This window comes from Chamaea fasciata, unplaced genomic scaffold (genome assembly GCF_029207755.1).
Source record: "Chamaea fasciata isolate MVZ Bird 193981 ecotype frontalis unplaced genomic scaffold, bChaFas1.0.hap1 SCAF_8, whole genome shotgun sequence".
Taxonomy (NCBI): domain Eukaryota; kingdom Metazoa; phylum Chordata; class Aves; order Passeriformes; family Sylviidae; genus Chamaea; species Chamaea fasciata.
This window is the reverse complement of record NW_027094093.1, coordinates 13,181,716-13,193,406: the sequence shown is the minus strand read 5'-3', so window position 1 is coordinate 13,193,406 and position 11,691 is coordinate 13,181,716. Positions and strand designations below refer to the sequence as shown.

The window sequence follows — 11,691 nt, the reverse complement described above, 5'->3', positions numbered from 1 at the left end:
ACAAATGTTGTAAAGCTAAGCATGGAAAATAAAAAATAACTGTTCTCTGTGTCTTTTACAAAAATAATACTGGCTGAAATCTACAACAAGTGTAAACTATCAAATAACAGAAATCACTGACTCCAAAAGAAGCTGGATTACAAGCCAAATTCAGTCAGCTTTTAAGAATAAGAACTTCCTTCCTGAGTATCTTCTCCAAAAGCAACATGTGACACAGCATGAATATAAGCAACACTTGAACTACTACAAAATACATTAAAAATAAATTACTTAAATCCAGAAAAATTATTCTAATGGGCTAAAGCACACTTAGAAATTGTATTTTTATGTCAGTAACTGTTTACAGAACCATAGCCTTAACTGATATTCCAAAAGCCATTTCACTCTTCACAGAAGTTTTCATAAAGAAATAATGTACAAGGCACACTAAACACTGTCGGGCCAAACACATTCTACTGTTTATTACACATATTACATTCTTAAATAAAAATGCGTCACATAACATTTTTGCATAGATATCTTACAATATACCAATTTAAAAAAGAATTATGAAACAGACCAGTAACAAAAATAAATTTTTTCTTCATTAATAATTTTGTAACATTAACATACCACCATCATATAATACAAATAATATTTTTAAATCTTAAGACTTTTTGTACAGCAAAAAAACTGACAAAGTAATATATTTATATATATATATATATATATAAAAAGCTTAAAAAAAATAAAATGTCAAAAAAAGGCAGAACTGAGGGCTACAAGATTGGGTACTTCTGTGATATATTAGAAATACCAGAGTAGGCCTGAGAGAACGTGACCGAGGGCATCTCCGAAATGCACTTGTCAGACACATCTGGTAAAAGAAAAATTATAGTGCAAAATGAAAGTCCTTCAAGCAATGTTGTTTGTTTGTTTTTGTTTTTGTTTGGTTTTTGTTTTTGTTTTTTGTTGTTTTTTTTTTCTAATAGGGAGCATTCATACATTTTGTTGTTGCTGTTAAAGAAAAATTCCCCAAACAAAAAATCTAATGTGTGGTAGAGAGCAAGAAAAGTTTCAAAGAACAAGAGGGAAAACAGGTCACTTTGCAAAGAAAAAAAAAAATCTCAGCCTGCACTATTGTTTTTTCAACTAGATGAGCAGACATGACAATCTAAGGCCTTGTTTCTAAGAGGAAAGCTGTTACGGTTTGTACGCAGTGATTTTAAAATCAGGTACTTAAATGGGTGCAAGAACCTTCCTGTAGAGGTATCTTAATTAATTGAAGCATTTCTTACACATCAGCTAAACTGCATAGGATGCCAATGCAAACTTGATCCAGGCAATCGCAAAGAGATGCAGCTACAAAGTGATTTACCTAGACTAACTTTAACGTAGGGCAGCTTCCCTGGTAGAGACATGGCCTTGGTAACAAAGTAGTGTTTAAACCAGTGTTTTGATCTACTTCCAGAATCTGACAGGTCTGGGGATTTAAATTCAGAGTGATGGGTAAAACATATGTTGCAAAACATAAAGAACAGCCCTTCAGCCATCAGGCCTTCCAGGGACTGCATGTTAGCTTTTCATTTCCCCGAGAGCCCAACAATAAAGGCTAAAATTGCCATGTTTCTGTCCATTCTAGTTCCCTTTAGTGTGTACATGCGAAGCCCTCATCCCCCTCCCTTCCCACCTCCCCTCCCAATCCCCAGATTTGCAGCCTACTCATTCACAGTACACAGCAACATATATTTCCCAGCACTGTTGAAAACCTTCCTACAGAAGCTGACATGATTCCTAAAATGCAGTGGCAACAGCAAGTGCCCTCCCTAAATGAAAGCAATAGGCACGGTTGGCTACTACAAACTGTAAGTCAGTAGCTCAGTTTGCTCTTCTGTGTAGGTATATACAGTATACTGTCGTACATCCACATCCACACAGAGACAGGGTGGAGAACCTGTTTTCTGGCAGTACATAGAAGTTAGGACCAAAGCACTTAAAAAAAAAAAAATTCATCAAACTTTCCTTTTGAAAATCACAGAGTTCCAACTTCAATTATTACACCAAAAATGCCATCAACAAGCATTAAGGAAAACTATAAAACCCTGTTTATAAATGACGCCTGCATTTGAAAGTTTTCAGGTAGGGAAACTCATTCTTGAGGTGATAAAGGCAGTCTACTCCCCATCTCAACATTTTTATGTATATAATTTATATATACAACTATATCATTATATATATAACTTATATAGCACAAGTATTCTCAAGACTTCTTCCTCTAAGAGAGGAGGAAACTCTCAGCTTTACAACACAGATCTTAGTACCTGGTAGGCCAGATCCTACAATCCTTACAATGCTAAATCTTGCCACTGAAGCCTGTGCAGAGTTGTGGAGGAGAAAGACTGCAGTAGTCATCCCTAAACTGTTAGGAAAAAGAGACACAAGTGTGACAAAAGGAAGAAAAATATCCAAGTTTGATCTGGAAAAGATCATTCCTGAAGGTGTAGTTAAAAAGCTAATGAAAGACAGGCAAGACTTGTCAATGAGTAGTTGTAATATCTTGGGAGGAAAATATTTCCGTTTATTCAAGGCAGAGTTAAATAGTTATTGTCAAGCATCTTTTTTTTTTTTTTTTTTTTTTTTTTCTTGGTATGTAGGTATCTTTACAAGTGCAATTCTATCTGAAATCAGCAAAAAGTACTTTCGCAGTTCTGGGTTAGAGCATCGTCCAGGATATCAAAGCTCAAAAACAGTCTTACTGGATGGAATGACAGAATGTGCCAAGTCCTGAATGAAATCAAGAGTAAAAGCCCTTGATCCACTGAGTGCTGGCCTTGTAACATTAAATTATTTACAAAATTTTCCTCTTTTTTATTTTTTTAAATTTAAAGATTTTTGACATACGTTAAGAGAAGAGAAAGGGAAACCCTTAAGGAAGTTGGACTTCATCAGCTTTGTCAAAATTACCAATTACCACCTCTTTTGTATATAGACAAAGTGTGTTAAATAGGAGGAGCAACCTTTATATTAGATTCAAACCCCAAATTGTCTAGCATCAGATAAAAATGAGGGAGAAAACCTGATTCTGTAGATATTAGAAAGGTCACAGCTAAGATACACTCAATCACTGCAACAATCATATTAATCAACTCCATTTTAGCCACATACCCTAGTGATTAGTTAAATTTTTTTGCCTGAAGTTAAAACAATTCCGAAAGCAAGGACCAAGGGATCCTCCTGCATTCAGGTTCTTCTTCCCCTTCTGTGTTTGGTCAGTGCTTCCCATGCATTAAGTGAAAATGCGCTACCCCAAGAAAAACAGCAATTCCAAAAACTCTGAGGAAAATAAGAATGAATGAAAAAAAAAAAGTTCACCTTTGTAGAAATATGTTGGCTTAGATTTCAGGTCTGGGAAACCATTTCTGAGACATCACATGGGTCTTCCAGGCTAGAAACGTGTTTCCACAATATCTGGCTGATCCCTGCAGCTGGATATCAAAGTATGATATTGCTTCAAACTGGTTTGCTAAGGGTTTATGTTTTTGAAAGATTTCTTCCTCTCAGGGTCTCCCTCATGAAGAAACCTTATAAAGTTTAACAAGGATGAAACTCGCAGAATTCGAGAAAAAACCTATAGATCTGCCCTACAGTCTGTTTCATCAGCACAAGACTATGCAGAAATAGAACCAGTACACATTTAATCAGTGAGAGTTGTGAAATGAATCATAGAAACACTGCAAAATTATTATTGGAAGGTACTTCTGGGGGTCACCTAATCCAACACTCAACCCTTTATTTAAAGAAAGATAAGTGAGATCAGACTCTCAGGGCCTCATCCAAGACATTGAAAGAATCTAGAATTTCACTTCAGTTGCCAGTTTAGCTAAGTAATATAATTGTTTAGACTGAGTACTAGCTACTGAAAAAGAAAAATTCAGAGATAATGAAAAATACTCTGGATTCTGCCATCCATTTTTAGACTAATCTCTATAAAATATATCTGATATTTTATGTTACTCTTTATCTCCTAAGGGGAAAACCAAACAGAACAAAGATGCACTGAAGTGTAGTTTTAGTGTAAGAAGTGACTAAAATACAGCATCATGTGTCTTCATATTTGATACAGTACAAATGAAACAATACATTTTTTAGTTGAGAGTGAACCATCGATGATCATGTTGAGGAAAACAGAATTTTGCCAGCCAGGCCTCAAGCTGGCAGTACAGAAGTATATTTCTATAAGCATATTTTTATGCATGGATTTGGCAAATTTGATTAGAAAACTATTTATAACAGTGCTTCCTAAATTATTTTTTATTAGTCAGTTTTCAAAATAGAATCTTGACTTTAAGTTATCTCAGATAATGGAAAAATCCAGAATAAATAAATTTTATCAACACTGTCACATACGAAGCACATCTTAACCTGGAATATTCTGTCTTGGTCTCCCCATTACAAGAAAAAGATTGACATATGGGAGCAATCTAGCAGAGAGTCATCACGAAGGTAGTGGAACACATGATGGATGAAGAGAGGCTGAGAGACATGATTCAGCCTTAGGAAGAGAAGGGTAAGTGTAGATCTTATTGCTATCTCCAAATATCTAACCAAGACTGTAGAGAAGAAGCCAGACTCTTCTTGGAGGTGCACAGTGGAAGAGGCATTGAAAACAGGTTTGAACATTGAAAATTCCTACTTGACACACAGATTTTTGATTTTTTTTTTTTTTTACAATGAAAGTGGTTAAATATTGAAACAGCTTGCACAGAGAGGTTGCAAAATTTCCATTCTTGAGGATATTTAAAACTCAGCTGGATATGGCCATGAGCAACCAGCTCTAGTTGGAAGTTGGCTAAGATGGCCTCTGGAGGCCCCTTTCCACATGCATGATTCTATGATTGACTGCTGTGATCCAAAATATTATTCAGCTGATCACAAAAACTCACATATGTTTTAGTTGCTTCCTCTGTATACACTATTTTGTGATATTTTTAGCACAATTTGTGTTCATCCTATATTTCCATGGCCTTGGAAACCACCATCTGACTTTCTTATAATGGCTTCTCTTTTGCAAATAGGCATAAATGTCGCATTGAAGGAAACAAGGCAAAACTTCTCCTTTCTACAGCTGGATAACTGAGTCCTCAACTGTTACCAAATTTAAGGGTTTGCTTTCAAGAAGCCTTACACAGAGCCTTTCTTCTTTAGTCTGATTCTACTCATAATTTACAGAGAGAGGACAACTGTACAACTTTAGCAAGGAGACACAGGCCCAAAAAGGAACTAACTATAACAGACCACACGAGTTTGAAGTGTACAGCTCAAAATACCCGCCAAGAAACAAAATTGTCATTATAAAAAAAACCAATCCTGGAATGTGTCACTAATTATGCCTTTCCAAAATGGAGACTCCTTCTATAAAATATCAAAGTTATGGTTCAAAATTTTAGTAATGACTAAGACACTTGCATATGAGCACCCAAAAACTGAAGTCAAGAGATTGACTGGGTACACCATATATACAGCTGAAAAATATCTCCCTTTTCAAACATAAGAGGTGGTTTCAAAGCTCAAATTTTGGCTTCGGAGTTCAAGATCTGCTACAAAGCCTGAGAAATTTGAAATCTGCCTTTTACGCTCCTTTTTTCTATGTTTTTAGGCTATTTGGATCCAGGATTTAGATGTAGGCCTGCCTTTTGAACAAAGTAAAGAGATCATTCAGCATTTTTTTACCCTGGGGCCCTTGTTCTGGTATATTTAAATAAGATGCCAACAAGACCATAAATGACAACTGGAACTAAAAAAACAGTCTTGCTTGACTTTTTCCAATTTAAACAGTCTGATGTTTAAACCACCACTTAATAATTAAGGTTTGTATTCTACTGGTAGCACATCTAAAGGCAGGTGTGTCCAGATGGCAAAGGAGGATATTTATGCAGGTTCACAGCCAGTGAATACTGTAGTGGAGAACTTGAGAGCATAAATTTTAGGACACTACAGTAAGGAAATTCTAGAATTCTCCTATTCTTTTTAAATCTAATGCACTCACTGGATGCTCTACAGTTTCACACAGCTGAGGTTTCAGTTCCCATTAGACATCTTCCTGAGGGGCAGCAGAGGGGCAGCATCGATCTCTGCTGTCTGGTGACCAGTGACAGAATCCAAGGGAATGGGATGGAGCTGTGTCAGGGAGGTTCAGGCTGCACATCAGGAAAAAGTTCTTCACCCAAAAGGTGGTCGGGCACTGGAAAAGGCTCCCCAGGGAAGTGATCACAGCCCCAAGCCTGCCAGAGCTCAAGGAGCATTTGGACAACACTCTCAGGCACATGGTGGGATTCTTGGGGTGTCCTGTGCAGGGCCAGAAGTTGGACTTGATGATCCTTGTGGGTCCCTTACAACTCAGAATACTCTGTGATTCTGTGATCTGGCAGGATGCTCTACAAATTCCAACATAAATTGGACTCTAGGGCCCTCAGTCCCAGTGAAACAGCTGGGTGGAATGGCCATAAAAAGTATGCAAATACAGAAGTAGAGAAATACGAGATTGTCAGCAAGCAGTGCTCTGCAATTTTTAAATGTATACATATATATATATAAGCATATATATATACACATATAGAGTATAGTTAGTTTTAAATCTTTGGAATAAATTCAATTTTTCTTCTCTCTCTCTTTCTTTCTGACTTTCTTTCACTCTCTCTCATGCTCTTATCTCGAATATTACATCATTGTCCCTAAAAGATGGTAAGATTTTGGTCCATATTTCATGCCATATGGGCCAGACATCGTATTTCCCCCCTGTCCCCAAAGTGTTCAGTTGACAGTCACAGTGTTTTGTGAAAACTGTGAGGAAAACCAGCATCTTTTGAATAAATTCAATCTCTCACTGGAACCAAAGGTTGCAAAATGCTGAGAATTCAAGTGCCAAGGATCCCGGTGACAGCTCTTAAAAACATCTATTGAGTTTCTTGTTTGCTCTTTTTTCCCCTTAGAGTACAATTTTACCTCCCAAAACATAAATTAAGGGAAATATTTAACAGTCAATGAGTCAAAACAGTCAAAGAAGGGCAGTTGGCTAATACATTATAAAAGAGCAGCAACCATTTGTGGACCACGCGCTATTTTGTTTCATTTCTAGACGCATCTTGTAGGGATGGTCCAAGAATATACAAAATATACAACCTAATGACCACCTGCCTGCTTGCATAGGCCATTTTTATGGTCCTAAATGCAGTCTTTGGAGTCAGGGCCAGTGCCAAATACGTTCAAATACAAGTTATGGCAATACATTTTTTAGGGTTTTTTTTCCTTTTGTAATGAAGACTTTAATCCACTTTGAGCCAAAGAAATCAAATTATCAATATGACGGAAGAGTGAGCATGAGACCTCCACTTCTCCTTGATGATTCACACCGTAGGCCAAAATGGACCTCTAGGTTAGTAATACTTTAGACCAATCATTTGGAAATGCCTCACTGCTGTATATAAAATCCCTTCCTTCACCACTCACATGGTTACATTTTTCATATAGGAGTGGGCTACAGCATCAACTTGATGAACAGAAAAGCAGGACATTGATAATTTCTTTAATGGGCTAATGCTGAATGAAGCCATTGTACTTGGAAGAGGTTCTTGATTTCCTACTCAGAGACTGGAGTAGGATTTTTGGCTTGGGGTTTTTTTTTGTAAGATGCTCAACAAACAGGTTTAAATTAAAACATCTGCAGGTGCTCTTTACAGAAAAAAAGGCTAATGTTTTAAATTGGTTAATAGAAGAACTGCAAGAAAAAGCAACATAATTCACCACTAAATCACCGTGGGTTGTGGCTAATATGCTCACATGATGTGGAGGAATCCTGTAGTCATGCCTGTGTGGCCAGTCCCAGACTGATATCCAGGTGAAGACAAGGAGTTCTGAAGATCACTTGTTTGTGGAGAAAAGAGAAAAAAGGTTTAAGCTTCCAAACAAGCTTTTAAAGTTTTTTGTTCAAAAGATAAACAAGAAGTCCTAGCTATGGCAATAAGGTGAGGCTTACAGAGATATTAGGTGCTGTATCTCAGGGGTTTATCCCTTGGCTACTTAGCCATCACGGCAGCAGCTTCCAGAGTCCCTAGTGCATATGTTGTGCAATAGCCAAAAGAAAAAAAAAATTAAAATTAAAACAACCAACAAAAAATATAATCCTCCGTGAAGTCTACAGAAACTCAGGCCAAAAAGAGGATGTTTGTGTCACAAGTGTCACTCCACAGTCCACTGCCATTAAGGCCACTGGTATTGACTTTAAAGGATCTCAATAGCTCAGTTCTAGGAAGAAGAACCAAAATCAAGACAGGTCAAAGTGTCTGTGAGAAGTCTGATGCACTGAACATTAGGAATTCTCAGAGAAAGAACAAAAAACCCAAGAGGTTAATTTTGGCTACCAAACTGGGATTTGGTTTTCTAGGTCATTGTTTTCCCCCCATCTATTTAAAAAGAAAGTTAGTGCTACAAATATGCAACTTCAAGACATCATATTCTTCTACTGAGTTGCACTGAGAAGCAAGTTAGATAAGCCCCTCCTACTGCTGTCCACCTGCAGGGAAGCCTCCTCTGTTTTCTTTGATTTCCATTGGCAAAAACAGGAAACAAATCCAGGAGTGATGAAGTACTGTAAATAATTGTTCTTTTTCACTGACTTCACCTCTATACCATTTCCTCGCCTGCATCTTCTCCCATCCAGCTGGGGCAAGGCATAAAAGAACCGATGTAGGTATTGAAGTGTAACTGTGTGCATGACACTGCGAGCATGTGGTCCCTGTACAGAGGATTACATGGGATCAAGTTCTCTTCTCCTGTAAGGTAGCACGTTGTAACTTGAGTTCCACTTTCATCTCACAACGCTTAGCCCAGATGACATCCACACCAAACTGACTGATACTTAGATGTGTCTCTTCATGTGGAGGGCGAGGTGATCCGACCTGGAAAAACACCTGCAACATAAAGAAAGCAGGAAATGAAATAAGTATAGGATTTTGGAAAACAGAGTTTCTGCTCCTTCCTTGTTATGTCCAGGAGAAAATACATATCCCAGTTTAGAGACATTCCTTGGGTTATCCATGGATCGCCAGCAAAGCCTGTGTGATTGACCTCTGTAACCATAGATAGGCAACTACCCTGGCTCTTCAGCAGCTAAAGAGATGACTTTTTTCTTTCCCTGCCCCTCTCCCTCTCGCTCCTTTCACTGAGTCAGACATCAGGGAAGAGTGCTCATATGTGCACCTGTACAATAAAACCATATATTTAGTATGCGTGTGTTTGCATATTAAAAAAATAAATAAATCAGTTTTATTCAAGTACTCAGCGACACCATTTTTAAAAATACCAGCTTTCTCAAGTGCCCACTCCTTGCAAAAAGCACCAAAGAATGATGCTAGTTTTGAAAGCTGAATTCTCATTTCTAACTCCAAACTGGAAGGAAAACTGGCTCAGAGTTTGGAGGCTGACAATCCATCAGGCTTCATATCTCTCCCTTCCTCTCAGCTGGGAATCTGGGTGGTAATATGTGGACTCTGATGAATATTATCTCCCTGAAGGATGTTGACAGAAGATATTATGCCTGTTTTGTACAAGTGACAATTGAAAGACAGAGAAGGCAAGGAAGCTGTAAATCACATAGGTGTGGTAAAACCAAGGGAAAAAAAAAAAAAAAAAAAAAAAAAAAAGCAAGGACCTGAGCTTTCAACTTCTGTTCTTTATCCACAGAGACTTTTCCATTTAATAAGAAAACATGTTTTGTCATTCTGAACACGTAGCTAGATCCTGATGAGATGGACTCCATACCCATTAGATACGGGGTTCAAAGTACCAATCCATTACACCCAGCATCACAGTGTCATTTAAGATATGTATGGCACTGGAAAGCAAACCACAGGAGAAGCAGGCAGTGGTTCTGGCTGCCTACCCCCCAGCCCTAAAATGGAGCCTGTCACAGTGGCAGGACTCAGACACACTCAGAAATTAAACTTCTACTAGAAAATTCAGTTGAGCATTTAAAAACAGGAGGTTTTCAAGCTCCCTGCAATTCTGGCTTACCTTCTTTCCACCTTAAGCCACAAGATACTGGCCTATTTATTTTAAAAACATTTACTACCAATATCACACCAACCCCCACATAACTGTGGCTTTTGAGTAAACTGGTTCTGTAGGCTCCAAGAACACTAGGAAAAGGTACTTACAGCACTGATTTTCCTGGCATGTCTTTTCAGTGCTCCACAGAACTAGAGTATAAAGCAGCCACCAATAATGGTCTGAAGAATACCCAAATCGCTTATCGTGAGAATCAAGACAGCTTATATATAGGCACTGAGTGTATTTTCAAAAAAGCGGTAGTTGAGTGTTTTATAGTTTTAGGAAAGAAAAAGCACAAGAACTGAACAACCCCCCCAAAAAGACACTACTGATAGATAAAAAAAGAACAGTCAATCTACATGCCCAAAGGATAAACACACTAAGCAGAGAAAGGCTGAGAAAGAGAAGAACTATAAAAATGAAGCTATTTTAAATAGTTTGGGGACTTTTACTGTCCTGCTGAAGTATTCCACTGCACATGTAATCGGCCTGCATCTACACACAGAGATGAGTGACCAAGATGTGCATCTTTAAGACAAAGAAACCTTTAAAAAAGACAACTTCCACAAGAAAAGTAATTTACTCATCTTCTGTGGATGAGCAATGAGCACAACTCTTCTCTGCTTGCAGGGCTTACAAGGGAGTAAATACCTTCAGAATGGCAAAAAATGAAAGACTTCAAAATAGGATGGAGGAGGCATTCCTCCAAAGTCCTACATGAGGCACAGCAAGACACACATGAATCTGACAAGGGACACTGGGCTTTCAACAGAGCAGGCTCTGCACATCTAGAATTTTCTAGCCCTAGAGTGACAAAATACACCCTCAGACCAGCGTCTCTCTCAACAGTCTTAAACTGAGAAAGCAGCATGCTCTGGCTACAAGGGCTGCCAAAACAAAACAACAGCTTGAGTGGCTGCCAAAAAGACATGCACCAGCTGGCACTTCAGTCTAGGACTAGTCATAAGACCCCCCACCCAAGCACAGCTTTTCCTCTCCAATTGTCTCTTTTATAGATGCAACCCAGGAAAGTGTATGCTGAGTCACACCATAGCCAGATCTGTTAAAATTATAGATTCAGTACATTGTTTCACATCAATTACTACCGTATTAGCATCTATAATATTTTTATAGGTAATAAAATGGTGCCATATTTGCTAGTTTATAGCTAATAAAATAGTACAATACTAATTCTTCACATTCTCCTGCTGACTAATTTGGTTAGTTCTCTCTTGGTAAGCCTGGTGGATGGGGATATTTATTTTCAACTGTAAAACGGTCTGCACAAAATTTTTGCAGCTAAATCATACTGTCAAAAAGCCTATTGATTACTGGACACACCTTTTTTTTTTTTTTTTTTTTTTTTCCCTAGGATTAGAGGCAGCAGTGGAAGAGGCTCCACAAGATAAGCGGTCAAAGGAAACTACTCTCTTCAAAAATCAAGGAATGGGACCTTGCTGGTCTCTAGTCCTGCCCATGACATGAGACTTTGCTCTGCACCTCTGGCTCTACAACTCTCTCAGTTCCAGACCAGCTCTGCACATCACACATGGGCTTATCACAGCCTTCTCCGTCATCCTTCCCCCAGTCTAGCTCTTCCTAGAAAGA

General features: G+C 38.1%; 1 protein-coding gene across 1 annotated transcript in view; it reads right to left on the bottom strand.

Moving 5' to 3' along the window:
- Window positions 1–2,868: 2,868 nt before the first annotated feature.
- Window positions 2,869–11,691, bottom strand: part of KLF7 (KLF transcription factor 7) — a 64,082-nt gene continuing 55,259 nt past the window's right edge. Inside the window, exon 4 of the mRNA XM_066189719.1 lies at window positions 2,869–8,945. Within this exon, the coding sequence (XP_066045816.1) occupies window positions 8,894–8,945 (52 nt within the window). The 3' untranslated portion in view covers window positions 2,869–8,893. The remainder of the gene's footprint in view (window positions 8,946–11,691) is intronic.